The sequence below is a fragment of the Choristoneura fumiferana genome, chromosome 20 (assembly GCF_025370935.1).
Source record: "Choristoneura fumiferana chromosome 20, NRCan_CFum_1, whole genome shotgun sequence".
Lineage (NCBI taxonomy): Eukaryota > Metazoa > Arthropoda > Insecta > Lepidoptera > Tortricidae > Choristoneura > Choristoneura fumiferana.
In genome coordinates this window covers 14,860,860-14,879,650 of record NC_133491.1, presented here as the reverse complement: position 1 = coordinate 14,879,650, position 18,791 = coordinate 14,860,860, and the positions used below count along the sequence as shown (strand labels likewise).

Genomic DNA, 18,791 nt, shown 5'->3' with positions numbered 1-18,791 from the left:
AACAATGTCGGGGGTTTTCCAACTTTTTATTGGTAAGGTTAGGTTGGGTTATTCTTTTACCAATGTAGGCTTAAGTTACACTGTTATAAAAGACATTGTAACCAAACACCAAATTAACAATTACACTTAAAACACTCGAAATCTCGACGACCCTTTTCAAGTTGCAAAATTATTCGAAGCACGTCCGCACCGTAATAAAACCTTCGGTACGAGCTGCAACAGCATTCGTGGCAGCGTTACAAGATATTACATTATTACAATGATTACAATTGTTACAACACTTACATTTGAATGAGCGAGACGAAACATTAAGTGATTTAACTGCTTTAATAATAAAATGTAGGATTATTTAATACTATAGTGGTTACCTGCGACTTCGCAAGCGTAAATCGTGAGTAAAATCCAACAGTCGAATTGAAAATGCGGGATTGCAAAGAATCCCCGTGGGAATTCCCAAAAAAATCATTGTGGTTTTAAACATGAGGCTACCGTGAGACTCACTTATATTAAATGCCGCCGAGTCGCGTTGCTCCTAGGAAGAAGGGCTACGAATTAGCCCGAAACGTGTCGAGCTAAACTCGATTTATGACGTGAGTTATCCAGTACAATATCACTTAATTACATTGTGGTCTTTATTCAAGTTGCATTATAAACAACTGTGCCAAATTTCATGGCTCTACCCAGCGGTTGAAATTTCATAGGGATAAAAAGTAGCCTACGTGTTATTCTAGGCGTTCAGCTATCTACATACCAAACTTCATCTAAATCCGTCCAGCCGTTTAGCGTGAAGGCATAACAAATTTGCAATAATTTAATTCATTTATTTATTCAGACAACTCCATACATTATTAGTAACTGAACTAGAGACGAGTGATAGCGACCGGACGTGGTAGTTTAGTAACTGAGTATAAAAATATGAATTCAACTAACCCTTCAAAAGTATGTGCCACAGACTCTTATTCTGACGTAATAAAGCTGTGATAATATTTTTCAGTGGTTCCGATAGATACGTATTTTGCACTTGACTGTACTATGATTAATTATAAACAATCAATCAGTAAGACGAATTCAATGCATCCCCGAAACCGTATTTTACAAATTATTTCGCGAATCTCTTGCCATAAACCATCCATACTAATCCATACTAGCTTAATATTATAAATGCGAAAGTGTGTGTGTTTATATGTTTGTCCGTCTTTCACGTCGAAACGGAGCTACGGATCGACGTGGTTTTTGGCATAGAGATAGTTTATGGGCCAGAGAGTGACATAGGCTACTTTTTAACAGCGCGTGATAACCGAATTCTACGAGGACGAAGCCACGGGCATAAGCTAGCTTTGAATAAAAAAACTGATCCATCCGTACACCACACAGCAGCCTCACTTCAACAAACGTCCATAAAAATCTTACATCTAATATTTCAGGCACCAACAATGATACGGTACTTCAACCCCTTTCCGGGGAGGGAGGCAGCGAGGGAAGCGAGGGGACGCTAGAGGGAGCGAATATGTACTTTTATTATGTGGTGGAAGACGTTGAAGTAGGTATTAAGTTATATAGGTGCTTAAAATGTAGATGTTTTGTTTTAGGATGGGTGTCGAATTTAGGTATTTATGAAGCACTAGCGTCTACCCGCGGCTTTGCTCTAGTGAACCGATAGTTTTTAATAATAATAATGGTCAAAATACCACAAACAGCTTAAGACTTATCACGCTAAACACCAGTCATATTTACCTGGACGTATCGACCACGGCCACTGTAATTTAGTCGAAACGTCGAGGTAAATATTACTCGTGTGTTTAGCGTGATAAGTCCTGTTGGTGATATTTTGACTATGAGTGAAAATCACGAAAGTTTAAAACGATATAATAATAATAATTGTCATTAGTTTATTTCAGATTATTGTCATGACATGGAATGTCATAGTTTTTATTTATTAACCCCAACGCAAAATAGTTTGACACCAGTGTCTAACTGCCTGTCTGTGCATCGTAGCTCTCAAACGGATGGATTGATTTCAATGCAGTTTTTTTATGTGAAAGCGAGTTTTCTTGCGGTATTTCTTAGCTATGTCCTTGAAATAATAATGTCGGGGGTTTTTAGCTTTTTTGGTATATGTGCTGAGATGATGATGAGTGGTCAAGCGAGAGAAACTACAGATAGAGGTAAATTTTGTAATGGATGCAAATCAACAACTCATCACTTGAACGCGAGTCCTTCTGCTCAGTATGCCATCCACTTAAGGTCTCTGTCCACTACACCGTATCAAACCATGATATAATAGGAACGAATTGGGATGTCCCAATTTTTGACAACATATAATAAATCGAAACCCATTTGGAGAAATAGGCTTTGTAAAGCGTTTTCAGAAATCAGATTCCAAAAATGTGATAAACTGAATTAAATAATCAAAATTTAAATAATGACCCTCATTTGACCCCTGCAGTGTCTCGTCGCAAAGGCAGTTATAAAGCAGGTCTACACTCTTAAGCAAATTGACAGTTTGAAATGTTGCTGTCCTGCTTATAATAGCAAAGAGTGACAAAGATAGAACTTTAATCACATGATGCGCACCCGGCCTTAAACAGTTGTCATTTATGGTAAAGTCCGAAATGTATACGAGTATTTCCAATGTATTTTTACAAATTAAATTATTAATTTACTATGTAACAAGTTAATACAAAAGAATTTAAATATCAGATTTTAATCAAAAAATATCTATTTACTATCACACAATTAAACAAACAGGAATAATCGAAGCTAAAAGAAGAGAAATAAATAAAACTATTTGTCATGGTTCATTTAGGACCCTAAACCGTGCTTGAATTTGTCTTGAATTATTGTCAAACTGTAATGCCACAGATTATGTTATGTACGACCTGAATTTTTCAAGGCAATGGAACATGGCTGTCTCACTGTGACGTCATCCAGCGTATTTCATAAAAAAAACATAAAAAATTAAATACTCATCCAAATTCAAAAACAATGAAAATGGTATCTTAAAATATCCTATTCTTTCCAAAAATAAAATAAAAACTATAGGTTATTTTTTTTGGTGCATCCCAATTAGGCACGGTATGTATAACACGACACGGACTACTACATGTCAACGACATGTCATATTTATAAAGCTGCGTGTCTACCAAAAATGTGCGAGAATGTGTTTCGAGGAATGAGTTTTCTTGAACCAATAGGAACGCTTTATTTACTGGCAGAAACTGCTGAGCGGAGCGAGGCGAGGTAGTTACATGAAGCGTTTCTATTGGTTCATGTAAAATCCTCGCACATCTCTGGCGGAAACGGAGCCTAAGAAGTGTACGGTCGAAGTAAAAAAGGTTCGTCACCCTAAGACCTATTTCCTTTGCTAAGTATGAACGCTAATCTGCTTTACCGATTGAGTAGCACATACTGCGTCAACCTGTCAACCTGCTAAACATAATCAGGTGACCATAGCAACCCTACAACTACACCTTGGCACTGACAAACACTTACAATTAAATAGAACATTATTTGATTGAAACTTATACGAAGTTGTTTATTAAAAAGGTTTTGTTGATATGAAACTAGATATATGTTAGAGGTGTATACTATTTTGACCCTAATTATCATGTCAAGTAAGTATAATTTGATATGCACTTGTCTACTTAGTACTTTGGTATGACTTTGTAAAGGAATCAATTTAATAACTGGGGGACTTTACCTATCGGCACCGTATTTGACACTCCGTATTTCTGTTGGTCAAGAAACGTGGTAGTGGGCATAGTCACATACTTTTCAATACAAAGAATATAATTTTGCCTGAGACGTTGCTATAACAGTCAATGGTATCGTACGATGTAGTGAGTAGATACCTTTACCAGCCACGCGGTCTTGGTGAAACCCGATGAAAATTATACACACAATCTCGGTACGTGGTGAAACAGACGCCGCTAGCATACGGAGGTTTCCGCGCGAGGCGGGAGGCGCGGCGAATAAATCCTCGCTCGTTTGTACCCCATTGGGCTCGTGCTAGGGCTGCCTCGTTATGTGGCGACGTTTAAGTGGCTCTTGACTTTTTTGTATGTACAGGGTGTTTTCTTTTACGAGGTACAAAAATAGTGTTTCTAGCTATTAATGCTGAACAATCTTTCATTAGCACTACTGATTTGGACGAAGAAAATAGTATGTCTATTTTTTGACGGTTTTGTGACTTTTTGTCATACAGTTTATACGGGTCGTTACAAAATGGATACATAAAAATGAAATGCAAAGTTTGGGACATTTTTTCTTCGTCAAAATCAATAGTACTCCTAATTCTAAAAACAACGTAAAAGGTATAGGTACGTACAATTTTTTTTTTATTTCATGACCCCAGAACTTTTTGCATTTACTAGAGTTACTATAGACCCAAGTAAAAGATTGATTCCGGACTATCTTGTTCTAACATACATAAGAATTTTGCATCATTTTTAACTAAACTCACAGACAACCAAGTGATTATTTTTTCCTGTTTTCTAAAAATAATTTCAATAAATTTCACAGCTTAACAGTAAAAACCAAATCACTGTAAGACTAAGATAGAATGTTGATTATGATTATGCACAGAGAATAAACAAAAGAAAAAATATCACATAAAGTAAAAAGGTTATTAACTATAGGGTTTTTTTTTCTTGCTTACCGACGGAACACCACACCTCCCACAGGGGCTTTTCCTTTTTCTGATAGAGTACACTTAAAATAAATAAATAAAAACTTAAAGTGACAACCCTAACTAAACCCTTGCAAACCTCAAAGAACTGTTACATTTGTTCGCACTAATTACACGCGTGAACTTCGCACATACGCAACGAGCGCGTTCGCGTAATTCCGCGTCAGGGAATAACAAGTTTATTCGACGCGGGCAAATTAAAACGCGTACGTATATAATGGTTTGTTCTGCTAATAAGATGCTACGTCTCCGGTGGGTTGTTAAGTGATAAAGTTCAAGTTGTTTTGCTTGGCGTTCGGAATGATTAAAGTTATGAATATTATGACACAGAGAATTTTAGGATGGTCGGTTTCGAACCTGCAGATTTAGCGTTCATCGCAGCAAATTCTAGCGTTCACTTGTTTTATGCGATAAACGTTGCGTTAATCGCAATGCGTTTGACGCACATCAATTTGCATCAGATAATCTAATTACCAAACATTGTCTTAACATTGGCGTAAATTATATACTAGACTTTAAGAGATCACTTTAAACTAGTACTAATTAAGGAAGACGTTCTGCAGATAGTAGGACCTTGTGCAAGGTCCGCCCGGATTGCTACCACCACCGTGCTTGCACTGTTGTGTTTCGGCGTGGAGAGTAAGACAGCCGGTGAAATTACTGGCACTTGAGGTATCCCATCTTAGGCCTCTAGGTTGGCAACGCATCTGCAATATCCCTGGTGCTGCAGATGTTTATGGGCGGTGGTGATCTCCTACCATCAGGAGATCCGCTTGCTCGTTTGCCATCAAGTCGAATAAAAAAAAGTCCTTAAGTAAGTAAGGTGCTTGTCGCTGTCCCAATATTCGGCATTTTTAATTCTGGTCCTTAACAATAAAAGTGACAGCAGTGTATTGTGTATGGGGCTTAGCATTATCAAACGCTAAATTCAAATTATTTATTCAGTAAATAGGCCGCAATGGGCACTTTTACACGTAATTTTTGAAACTACCAGCGCTTTCGGAAAGACCAACATTGCCTAGAAGAATGCGCCGCAAGAAACTTGGCAGAAAGTCATTTTTTCAACATAAAATAACCCCTACTAATATTATAAATGCGAAAGTAACTCTGTCTGTCTGTCTGTCTGTCTGTCTGTTACGCTTTCACGTCAAAACCACTGAACCGATTTTGATGAAATTTGGTATATAGATATTTTGAACCCCAAGGATCAATAGATACCTTTTATTCGGTAGAGGGCGCCACCGCGCGATAAACTAAATTCGCGCAGACGAAGTCGCGGGCTTAAAGTTACAAATAAAATACTTAAAAACTACAGTATACAATTAAATAAAAAAAAATACAAAATAATAATAATAATAATACAGGGACATTTGTTACCTATCATTTCTTCATTCCCAAAGCTTATTAAGTTATAACAATGTAATCTTTAATGTAATAGAAGCTACAAGCTGTATAGGCGCTCCACATGTGTAACTCGAGCAGCGATCATGAGGCGCCGCCATGTTGTCGACACGCATCAACACGTGCCGCGCACTTAGGGCTGCCACACACTCACTTAACCTCCTTTTAAAAATAAAATAAATAAATAAATATAATGGGACACTTGACACTAATTTGCCTAGTCCCAAACTAAAGCTTATACTATGGATACTAGACAACGGATAAACATAATTATTTAGATAAATACATAATATTAAACATCCAAGACTCGAGAACAAACATTCGTTGTTCAAACAAATATCTGCCCCGGCCGGGAATCGAACCCCGGACCGCAATCTTCGTAGTCAGGTTCTTTAACCACTTGGCCATTCCGCCGTCTGTCCCACCCATACCCACTGTTTTTTGACGATCGGGTAGATAGATATGTTTCTTAAAAAAATAACACATTAAATTAGTCAAACAATCAAAAATGTTTCTTCTCAGGTCTTGAGCATTTAATAAGTACATGCAGTCCACCTGATGTTAAGCAATCGCAGCGCGATTATAGCTGGTGCATTATTCATTAAATTGCTTTAATAATAATATTAAGCTGTATTTTTACCTGTAGTTTTCACGTTAATATTTCTCAAACATAGACAAAAGATACGTCTACCAGCATACGGTGTAATTTTTAATAATTCCCATGCGAAATTAGTCATCATCATCATATCAGCCATAGGACATCCACTGCTGGACATAGGCCTCCCCCATAGACCTCCAGTTGACTCGGTTGGAAGCGGCTTGAATCCACCGTGAACGCGACTTTAACCAGGTCATCCGTCCATCTCGTTAGTGGACGAGAACCGGCCCCAACGACCATCTGTTCCGTGCTATATGGCCTGCACATTGCCATTTCAACGAGCTAATTCACTTGGCTTTGTCGGTGACCCTTGTTCTTCTACCTATCTCCTCATTCCGAAGTTAGTAAAATGTTAGAAAAAAAATTCTAATGTCATGCTTCATGGTTTAGGCGAGGATTAAAACAAATAGGTGTGTTAAAAAGTAACTTTGTCAACTAATATTATTATTGAGAGGATACGCAATGTGGCAACCCTAGCCACACCTCGTATGATCAGGCGACAAGGCTCTGTCGTGTCGCGTTTGTCTACGACGATAAAAGATTCGATATAAACATACGAACTCCTAGAGTGTAATACGGATACGCGAAGTAAATATAGTGATTTCATTTGGAAATTACTTTATGATTTAAATTCGAGTTTAGCACCGCGTTCCTTGATTTTAAAAAAGCTGGGTATTTCAGCACAGTTGCATGCGCCATGATCACGAGACGACTCATGCGCATTAATAATAATAATAATAATTCATTTATTTTCAAGAACAACATAGGTCCAAATTTAAATACATACAATTCTAAGTTAATTAATGCAAAATTAATGCATATTATATTAATTTCACCAATAGTTAATTAATTAAATTTAGACTATTAATAAAAAGATAATTATAATACCGATGCACTGCCATTTCTTTTTACGTGAACCAACCTGCAATGGTTCATGTAAGGACAATCAAATCTATCAGCAATCATGGACAAAATAGTAAAAATAAAATCATAAAATTAATAAAGACCGCGATAGTCTAAAACATTCAATTACTATTATAGTTTTATATGTCGATAGTTTAAATACTCATATATTAACCTACGCTTGATAACAAAGACATAAGGTAGGCGTACGAATTATAGCCAATGTCTCGCAGTTGTGCCTTCGTTGATTTTATGTCAGTAAAAATACAAGTACAGCAGGCTATCATAGGGCATGAGTATGTCGAAACCTAGGACAATTACCTTATTTTTCGCGGGATGTAGGCCACTTTTAGAGTCACGTTATTTCACCTCATGTATGTACCTACCGACGGCACGATCACCGTTAGACTGAAGAAATTGATGGTGGTATGTTGACGACATACTTTAGAAAAATAGCTGTGCTATTTATTAAAGATATGTAATTGATAATTTAAAATACTAGAGACGTTTAGACTTAACTAATATTAGTGCATCCAGTGAAAAGTGGAATAAGACGAATTATGCCCTTATGTTTTTATTACACCATTGGATTCAGCGTGTTCGGTTGCGTATTGTGACAAAAGGATATATTATTATCACTATACTACGCGCCATATAAATCTGCCTAAAAGTTCATTACTTAATACTCAGTTTTGACGCATTTTTGAGATACATTTTTGATGCGACGTCTTTACGTTACTCCCGGATTGTGTTCGAATCGCTTAACGGTATAGTGCCTCTTCAATTATTGCAATTATACCTTTGTAGTTTTTGTGGTAGGTATACTAGTCGTGGCAATGAACTTTTAGGCAAAGTAAGGCGGCGGAAGGTATAGCTATCCCTTAACCCAGATTTTTCGGTTACGCTATAGGCAACTCAACGTTTCTAAAGGCATATTTCTATTTATCTGCAATTTTTATCAGTCTAAAGGTACAATGCTTTTAACTAAAAAAAAAACTCCAACCTAGAGACACGTCTGCAGTTATTTTTCTAAGAAAAGACACAACTTGTATTGTTTCGTAACAATGTGGACATAAATAGAACTAAAAGCGACTATTCCCTTATAGCACGGTGTATAAAGGCATAACTCGGGTAGAATAAATATAATATTGTTATAACCATAGAATAGTATGTATGTATGTAAACTCTTTATTGTACAAAAGAAAATAAACAAAACACAATTGACAAACTTTGAGATACTTGTACAAAGGCGGACTTATCCCTTTAAGGGATCTCTACCAGTCAACCTTTGAGTAGATGAGAGGAGCAATCAGTTAGGGTCCGACAAAGAGGGTTTAAGAGAAAAAAAAATTGTGGAAGCTACTATACAGTCTTTTAAACAATATAATACATAAACTACAATATAATACATAAAATAAATCAATAAACTATGTCCTCAAATGTTTAAGGAGAAGGTGTAAGCCACATCCTCCTCAAGCCCTCCCTGAAAGAGTAGAATAGTCGTAGGTAACGGAATAAATCGTCTTGTTTTAAGGTATCACAGAATACAATGACATATGTTATATGCTTTCGTGACTAAGAGCATAACTCAAAAAAAATGTAAAGAATAACTAAACATTAAAAAAATACCCATTAAACGAAACCTATAACTAAAGCCTGAAACCATAAAAAAATCTAATATTAAACGCTAAGCACCCAAAAACGACGAAAGAAAGGTTTTTGCCTCTACTCTGAGAATTGTAGCGATTTTGTACGATTCGAGGTACTGATATACATTTCGTGGTTTTAATGAAATGAAGTCTTAACCAATGATAAATAAACGAAATATTCTATCCAACTGAAAACGTTCCGAAATTGCCTTATTTCAGTAAAACGCTTCCCAAACCAAACATTAAACTACATTTACCGTCTAAACAAGGTCATACCGAGAATATCATCCCAAAAACAAAGATGGCGGGAAAACTCGAAAATGCGCCTCCCCCTCCCAGGGGGTGGGTATTATGTTATGCTTAATTTAATTTCATTAGGCCGGGTGAGATTGCGCGGATTTTATGCCAACCGTACTATAATTGCTTTGAGGTAAGTGTTAGAAAATTGTTATGCATATTTTTTTTGGTGACCGTTTTGGTGACCGTTTGCTGAGAGCTTTGGTGCGGGTTTATGAAGGTATTGTGGAGAGTGGCGTGTTTTAAGTTGATTGAAAGTTAGAATTGGAAGTAGGGATCTAGTTGATAAGCTAATTAGATACAGAATTTTTACAATGAGTTTTTGGTTTCACAGTTTATTTTGTTTGTTTTATAGGGTTTCGGAGCCAAAACGGCAAAAACGGAACCCTTATACTTTCGCCATGTCTGTCTGTCTGTCTGTCCGTCCGTCCACGGCTTTGCTCAGGGACTATCAATGCTAGAAAGCTATTATTTTGCATGGATATAAATGTAAACTATGTCAATAAACTGGTACAATAAAAAAATGAAAAAAAATCTTAGTGTACCTCCCATAGACGTAAAGTGGGGGTGATTTTTTTTCTCATCCAACCCTATAGAGTGGGGTATCGTTGGATAGGTCTTTCGGCACCATTCTGGTCTGATCGACACCATTAGGGGTTTGCTAAGACGATTTTTCGATTCAGTGATTTGTTTGCGAAATATTCAACTTTAAAGTTCAAATTTTCATTAAAATCGAGCGTCCCCGCTCTAAAATCTAAACCGGTGGGTGGAAAAATTAAAAAAAATTCAGCATGGTAGTAAGTATATCAAACTTACAAAGAAGTTTGCTTGAGAATTATTAGTAGTTTAAGAGTAAATAGCAGCCTAAGGTATAAAATGGAAAAATCCAAAAAAAAACAAAATGTCTTTATTGCGGTTATGGGTATTAAAATCCTGAAAGCCTTCGAAAAATATTACCTAATTTTTTCGTAATGTCTACGGAACCATATTTCGGGCGTGTCCGACACGCTCTTGGCCGGTTTTTATTTTTATAAATTCGACGTCGTTCAATTTAAAGCTCTTTATGTACCTACACCTAGTTTGGAAATTATATATTTGGTGCTTATTTAGAGGTAATATGTTTCGTCCTTGAATTAAAAGGTACTACCGTAAGTAAGCCACAGACATAAATACCTATATTAAAATAAAGAAGAGAGTTACTCGCGTAATTAATGTTCGAGGGATGCCCGACATGTTTCGAACCCGTCCTGCTGTTAATGCGTTAAACGTATAGGCACTTTTTTGGATGTTGGATACGATTAAGTTTAACTAGGTACGTGCCAAATTTCATCCTAATTTGTCTAGTCATTTAAGCATGAAGGTGTAACAAACACACGCACGTACAAACATTAGCATTGACAGTATTATTTAGTCGGATGTATGAATCATTTAAAACTATGAAACTATCAGCTAAAAAACCTTCGAAATACCGCTTCGCTGTAGTCGTTGATATTTTAATTTCCTGCGACATATGGGTGCAAGGGGGCGGGTGTGGGCACGAGGGGTGGGAGTGGGGGTGGTCATTAAAAAAATGTGTCCCACTTCATTCGGCCCGGGGCAACCGCAGCGCCCCTCACTAATTAATAATAACGGAATGTTCTCGAATATTAAATTTTGGTTCTAAGGTTTTCGTGGGCGTGTGTTTATATGAAGTGAGTGTCCTCGAAAAAAGTCCTCTAGTGGCGACCAGGAACCGGAAGACGAAGCGTTGGCAGGCCTCCCACCAGGTGGACTGACGACATCGTGAGAGTTGCGGGAAACCGGTGGATGCAAGTGGCGAGTTGTCGTTCATTGTGGCGTTCAAAGGGGAGGCCTTTGTTCAGCAGTGGACGTCTCCCGGCTGATGATGATGATGATAATGATGATGAGTGAGTGAGCATGACTGCAACATTTGGAGTCACACCAGTTACATCGTGGTTTTGTTGACAAGTTTTAGCGTAAAGGGGTAACAAACATACATACAAGTACATACTAAACTTTGACATTTATAATATTTCTAACATCCGCTTGGAGAGATATTCTTTTATGGTAACATACAAGAAAGGGTGTTTTAAATAAAGAATTTATCATCATTATAAAGATGTAGGTACCCGTATAGAACCAAATACGTAATACACATACGTTCCAAATACGCATCAAAATATTTATGTTTAGGCGCTCTTTGATATAAAAATGTTAATCATGTTACGTGATGAAAAGATATGAAAGCTTATGAATGCCAATAAAGGCAATTTTCCGCGGCAATAATAGTTGTTCACTATCGCTCATTACACGCGACTTACCGCTATCAGTTAATAACACTTTATTGAAACCAGCGGTGTGACGTCACTAGCACAAGACAAGTGACGCTCTGACACTTGCATCATGCTAATAACACTTTATTGAAACCAGTGGTGTGACGTCACTAGCACAAGACTAGTGACGCTCCTACACTTGCACCCTGCTAATAACACTTTATTGAAACCAGCGGTGTAACGTCAATAGCACAAGACAAGTGACGCTCTGACACTTGCATCATGCTAATAACACTTTATTGAAACCAGTGGTGTGACGTCACTAGCACACCACTAGTGACGCTCTGACACTTGCACCATGCTAATAACACTTTATTGAAACCAGTGGTGTCACGTCAATGTCACAAGACTAGTGACGCTCTGACAGATGCACCCTGGGAAACAACACATGTAATGTGACAAAAAGTTATAAAATACCAAGAAATTTCTATCAATAAGAAAGAAAGAAAAGAAGAAAAAACATATATTCTTGAAAATTATACAAAAAAAAAACAGAAGAAGACTAAAAAACACGTATCACGGTCACTAAATGGTCCCAAATCGGCATAATGCCGCCCGTGCGAACGGCTTAAGCTTACCTGTCTGTTGAAGTTTAAGGAAATCAAGAAAAGCAGAGTGTATAGGTAATGTGCATTCATCATTTATTACTATGAGATGACACACACAGAAAAACATCACGCCTGTATTCCCAAATGGGGTAGGCAGAGGAAACGAAACTTTTAGCAATTTTAGGTTTTAAGTTTGACAAAAAACGGTACAATAGCGACAGGTTGCTAGCCTGTCGCCTACGGTATACCTTAACCTATATCCTCAGTCGCCTCTTACGACATCCACGGAAGAAAAGGAGAGGTGTAATTCTAAACCGACACCACACGGGTGTCGTCACTATGAGATGAGATGGCACAAAAATCCATTTCTTTCATCAACGGGAGCGAATATTACACAATACATAGGTAGATTCATTCCACTTGAAAGTGCCCATTTGCATATCAGTGACCAAGGGAACCCAAAAAACGTATTGCAATCAACAATATCGAAAGCTATACGCAAAACAGATATTGCCATTTAAAACTTGGACTTTCAGTCTTAGTATGATAGAAATGCGCGCCATTCCCATCATAAGGTCCTCATGGAACCCATTGTGCTCAGAAACATTAAAACAGCAAGAATTATAAAACAAGAAGTAACAAAGACATATATAAGAAAATATAACTCTTGCATTGAAGAAGGTATACCTCAGGGAAGTATCTTAGAGCCTGTGTTATTCTCTAATTATAATTTTGACTTTACTAATATTCAAAATATAATTATGCTTTGCTATTGTGTGATGTTCTTACTACCATTTAAAAGTTCAATGTTGCTGATCAATGAAAGTGACTCTCAACGACCTTATTAAGTACGAAGTGACTTTTAAATGTGATCTGAAGAAAACAATCAAATAATTTAATAAAAACAGCTTAAACGCTCAACTATTCATCACACACCCTCAAATCTAATCACCCCCACACTCACACTTCGTAATTAAACCTATCTACTATCTCGAGTGCGCGATTACAAGCATTACAGCTGTAATACGCGCTAGTTTAATATCGCTATCGCGGTGTCGTACCGTATCTGGCGGTATCTCGATGTATCACCGTAAGCTGGCCGATTGCGGCGTAATTTGATCAAGTTATTGGATGGGTTAAGGAGCGGAAAAATGTGCCAAATTAAACTGCGAAATTGATGTGATTGTTGCATTTGTTTTTTTAATTTGAATGTTTGACTAGGGCCGTCTTGTAGTAAAATAAAATGATTGTTGTTAGACATATTATATTATTTTTGTCACATATCACTCTACACTTCAATGTTAGGTACCTACTCGTGACGTGACTTCGGCTCGTTCTATGCTCAAGCGGCTACTGCGATATGGACGAAACGTCGAGTATATCAATGTATTTAAATAATGGCAAAGAGCTCATCTGAGCTATGAATCCAATAATTAATAAGGTTTGACTGATATCATCATCATCATCATGTCAGCCGAAAGACGTCCACTGCTGGACATAGGGCTCCCCCAAGGCTCTCCACTCAGACCGGTCTTGTGCTTTCCGCATCCACCGCGATCCCGCGATCGTCCAAGTCGTCGCTCCATCTTGTTGGAGGCCTTCCGACAGCTCGTCTCCCGGTCCGCGGACGCCATTCGAGAACCTTCTGACTGATATATTGTAAACCAACCAGTACTAAATCTGTTAAAAGACAATTTTTAGTCATAGGTACTACTAATTTATCAAGTTGCAACTTTACGTGGCACTTGAATTTCTTTATTTAAAAAACGTGCCTTGCTTGACCATATCTGGGTTGGACAAGATAGTTATATCTTACTACGTATGATATTATACTTGAAGGTTTTAGTGTGCCCTTACGTACGTTATATTAAGTATATGTGTAGTATATCACTCTGTTGGCGTCAGCGTTGGCAGTGTTGGCTGTGTGTATGTCATCGTATGTCGACATATATTATAACAATTATAAATTATTTTATGTCAGATTATAACCAGATAATTATTCAATGTTTGTCTGAAAATTATCCGATAGTGAACATAATTATCAGTACCTGGGCGACCGAGCTTTTCGCGGGCTAAAACTCGTTAATAAGCGTTTTTCCAAAATAAGACCAAGCTAGATCGATTTGTCATCCCCGAAAACCCCTACATAGCAAATTTCATCGATTCGTCGGAGCCACTTCCGAGATCCCCGAAATATATGTACAAGAATTGCTCGTTTAAAGGTATTAGATGATAATTTCCAACCCAATTAAGATTGGTTTTTGGAGTCTTTTTGTATTTTTTATTTCAACTCCAAATTTTGTTACTTTTACGGTCATCCCGTAAAATCCATATCGAAAATACAAACTGAAACATAGATGCACAGAAATACTAGAAAAAGAGACCATGCGCTGGGAATCGAACCCAGGTCCTCAGCATTCCGTGCTGCGTGCCATAATCCTGCGCACACATACCACCACACCACCACACCACACCACTGCGCTGGTCTCTTTTTCTGGTTTTTCTGTGCATCTGTGTTTCAGTTTGTATTTTCGATAATTCCAACCCAGCATAATATTTTATTGTATTTACCACCGATAGGTAGTTATTCAGTTAAAAAAACTATTTACAACAAACCTAATTTTCCGTTATAAATAATTCACGTTTTACGTTTTGTTTTATTGCTACTTAAATATACATATTGTATTCCAGGGAGAGTTGGTACTTTTATGAATGTTGGTTTATTTATTCGTTACCTACATTAAAAATAAAAGGAAGCTACTATGCGACACCGTTTTTTACCAGTGCTGAAAATTATATAAATATGTACGAGTAAATAAATAGTTTTAATTATTCTTGTACTTATCAAGGATTATACTTACGAAAATTAAAGTCCGTGACTGTAGGTACATTATAATCTAATAAAACTTTGAAAACATTAATAACGTGCCCTAATTGTCTGTAGTAGAGGCGTAAAAGTGGCGGCATTCACTGTGAAAGGAAATACTACGATAATTAAACCCTCTTGCAAAAAAAATAGGGCACCTATGGTTTTTCAGATTTTTAGGCATTGAAGCTTTAAAAGTAAGCTTTCAAGCACATAAAATACAAAAACCATAGGTGCCCGTTTTTTTGCAAGGAGGTTTATAATATTCTGTGGTATAATAACGTGTACCCGTCATTACTTTTTTTAAAACGTAAAAAAAAATATTTTCTGTGGTTTATTTTTGATGCCAAATAAAAGCGAAGTAGGTACCTATATCTTTATATGCCTATCTGCGTTTTCTGTAATTCTACGTTAGGTCTTGGTGTTGAACAAAGACTTATTGTATTATACACACACATATTAAATTTACGACATAGTTTAAACATTGATCCTGTATACCTCTATTATGTTCTAATTACCTAATATTCCCATCACGACGACGTTAAACAGCCGCGCGGCAACCGGAACACGCGTTATGCTTCCACAAATGGCGCCGCCTACTTCCGCCGGATGCCGACGGGTCGGGACTTTACGAGCTTTCCGATATTTGGAAGCTTCAAGTTTAGGGTTTGAGAGTTTTTATTAATATACATTTTTAACAAGCATTTGTTTAGGCAGTTTTAATTGACCGGGAGCTTTTTAGTTATCAAATCTACGAGTTTTTTAACATATTTAATTTGATTAAGTAAAAAAGCCTATCACAATTAAATATTCTAGTGAAGATTTAGTTCATTTATTCGTTCAACAAAATATTACATCATAATTTACGTAAATGTCAAGTTGTAAAATTTATGATTTACACTGAAGTCGTCAAAAAGAATATAAAAATGAAATTGTCAAGAAATAACATAAAAAAACAACAATTAAAATAAAATCCCAGGAGAATTCCACTAGGAATTGTCATAGCTCAGAGCAAAAATATAGTAAAATTGACATGTTAATACAACATTGAAGTTTAAAAATATTTAATTTTCTCAAATTAATCTGTTATTACGTAGATATGGGTAAATAAGCAGTAAGTATATTAATTCCTTGGTTTTACATAATTTATTTAAAATAACTATCTTTATTTCTATTGTTTTAGGTATAAAAAAATGTTCTGCTTACGTTTGCTTAAGGTGCTCGTTGATGTCTTTCTTAAAGTAATCGCGAGGCTAATATTAATTGCGCTACTTCAATCAAATTTTATGTTTTCTGATACTAAAATAAGCATGTTTTATTTTTTAATGTCCTAAAAAAGGAACAATCACAAAAAAAACTTAAAAAAAAACATTTTTTTTGGGTAAAAATTAAAAGTTACCTGATTTTTATTTAAATATTCCTACTTTTAGTCAACTGGGTATTTTTTCCATTCTGACTAATTTTACTGATGTTTTTAAGAATATCTTTCTCATTATGTATACCTACCTACCTAAATTAATTAAAAAAGAAACGTAACAAATTATACGTAGGTATTCATGTTATATTATCTCTTATACAACTATTTTAAACACCGGCTACGCAATACGCACCCATTTCTGAATTTGGGCGACTGAAATATAAACCAAGGAAGTGTGTGTTTTTGTTGTTTCAATTTCTATATTAGCAGGGCCTCTAGCATAACCCTAATAGAATCACTTGTTGTTTCTCAACCTTTCTATACAGTCGTTAAAAAGTTAAAAACCTATGGAGTAGGTACTTCCGGTTTTCCTAGATTCTATGACCTAGAGATTTGATATTTGGTATGAAGTTATCTGTTATAGCAAAACCTTGCAGTAATCATCCAAAATGACCCCACGCTGTCCGCTAACACTACTTAGATATTAATAGCCGCCCGCACTTGGCTAGTTTTTCAATGTGTTCATCTTTTGGTACGTAGGTATTAATTAGAAAAATGAATGCTTAAACGTAATACGCACTAACGACATCGTGTCAGACCAGCATTACAAAAACCAAGCTACAATACTGTGTGTATACCTAAATACCTAATATAAGTAGATACTATAGATGCTTTATTTCATTGCTTTGAATTATTTCAATATGTTATTATCATAATATGGATAACCTTGTAATGGAAGCTTTTTGTTGTATGTAAACACCCTATATGTTAAAAAAGAACAAGTCTGCGCGCTACTTTGAGACATATAAATACAAACATACATACATGCTTGGCTTTTACATCCATCCATATACAACTAGATAAGGCTTTGACGGGTAAAACCCGACGTTGACATCACCTAACTAAGCTACCAATTTGTCAAAGGTTAAATGCCATAGGAAGCTTCCTAATATGACTCTACCATAACCTCAACGCGACGTCACATTACAGAATATCAAATGTCCTATTGTCATATATTACTACTTTTTTGATGGAGAATTAGACTTGAGTTTGACTGCCATCACGCCTAATGGTAAGCCTGAAGTCACGCCTGAGGGTAAATACCCATTCACCCGACGACGGCGCGCGACCGGATGGCCAAGTGGTTAGAGAACTTGACTACGAAGCTTGAGGTTCCGGGTTCGATTCCTGGCCGGGGCCATTTGTATGAATAATACGAATGTTTGTTATCGGGTCTTGGATGTTCAATATGTATTTAAGTATCCTTTGCTTAGTTTGGGACTAGGTCAATTGGTGCGAAGTGTCCCATGATATTTATTTATTTACCCTAGATTTGAAGACGGACAAATTTACTAATACTTATTATTAACCATAAAAGCCTCTTTATGAACACTTTTACACACAACACACAGACAAAATACTTACTGGATTGCAGCCTGTCCCGCCACGCCATGGGGTTCGACACCAACCCCTGGAACCCCGGCCAGTACAGGGGTTTGTGCTGCAAATAATGCGCCATGCCCGCCGCTGCAGCCGCCAAAGACAACCTCGGGGTCAGCAGCCCACTGCCCACGCTGCCCACCGCTGGGCGCGACAGTATATGATCAATCCCGTGGGGATTCGGTGCCGGCGCCGGGTTCTCAGCGAACGAACTCAACGCTGCCAGCGGGGCCCCAAAACCGTTCTCCAAGTTCCTCGATAAGGGCGGCGAACCTCGTAGCTCAGACATTTTAACAGTCCAATGTACCTTTAACACATGTTACACTGCACTCGCGCTGTGACGCGGCCGGCCGCGCGCGCGCCTCCGATCCAAATGAAAATACCGAACCGTCAGAATAAAAAGTAGATAGACACCGCCCAGTCAATCTAAAGTCAACGCCCAACGATAACTGAACCCTCTAAACTACAACCGTCCCGTTCCTTTCCCTATAAGTCGGAAAGGGTGGGAAGATATGTGGTGTTAACATACGAGTAGGATCCGGCGAATCTCTATTTAATGACGCTTCTTGTCTCCTTATAATTAAGTCGAGCG

The 18,791-nt window shown here is 37.2% G+C and overlaps 1 protein-coding gene across 2 annotated transcripts in view; it reads right to left on the bottom strand.

Moving 5' to 3' along the window:
- The window catches only part of HGTX (HGTX homeodomain transcription factor), a 104,545-nt gene extending 85,978 nt beyond the window's left edge, over positions 1–18,567 (bottom strand). For both annotated transcript variants that reach the window (XM_074103081.1, XM_074103082.1), the window contains exon 1: positions 18,185–18,567. In XM_074103081.1, coding sequence (XP_073959182.1) covers positions 18,185–18,488 — 304 coding nt within the window. In that variant the 5' untranslated portion in view covers positions 18,489–18,567. The remainder of the gene's footprint in view (positions 1–18,184) is intronic.
- Positions 18,568–18,791: the final 224 nt, after the last annotated feature.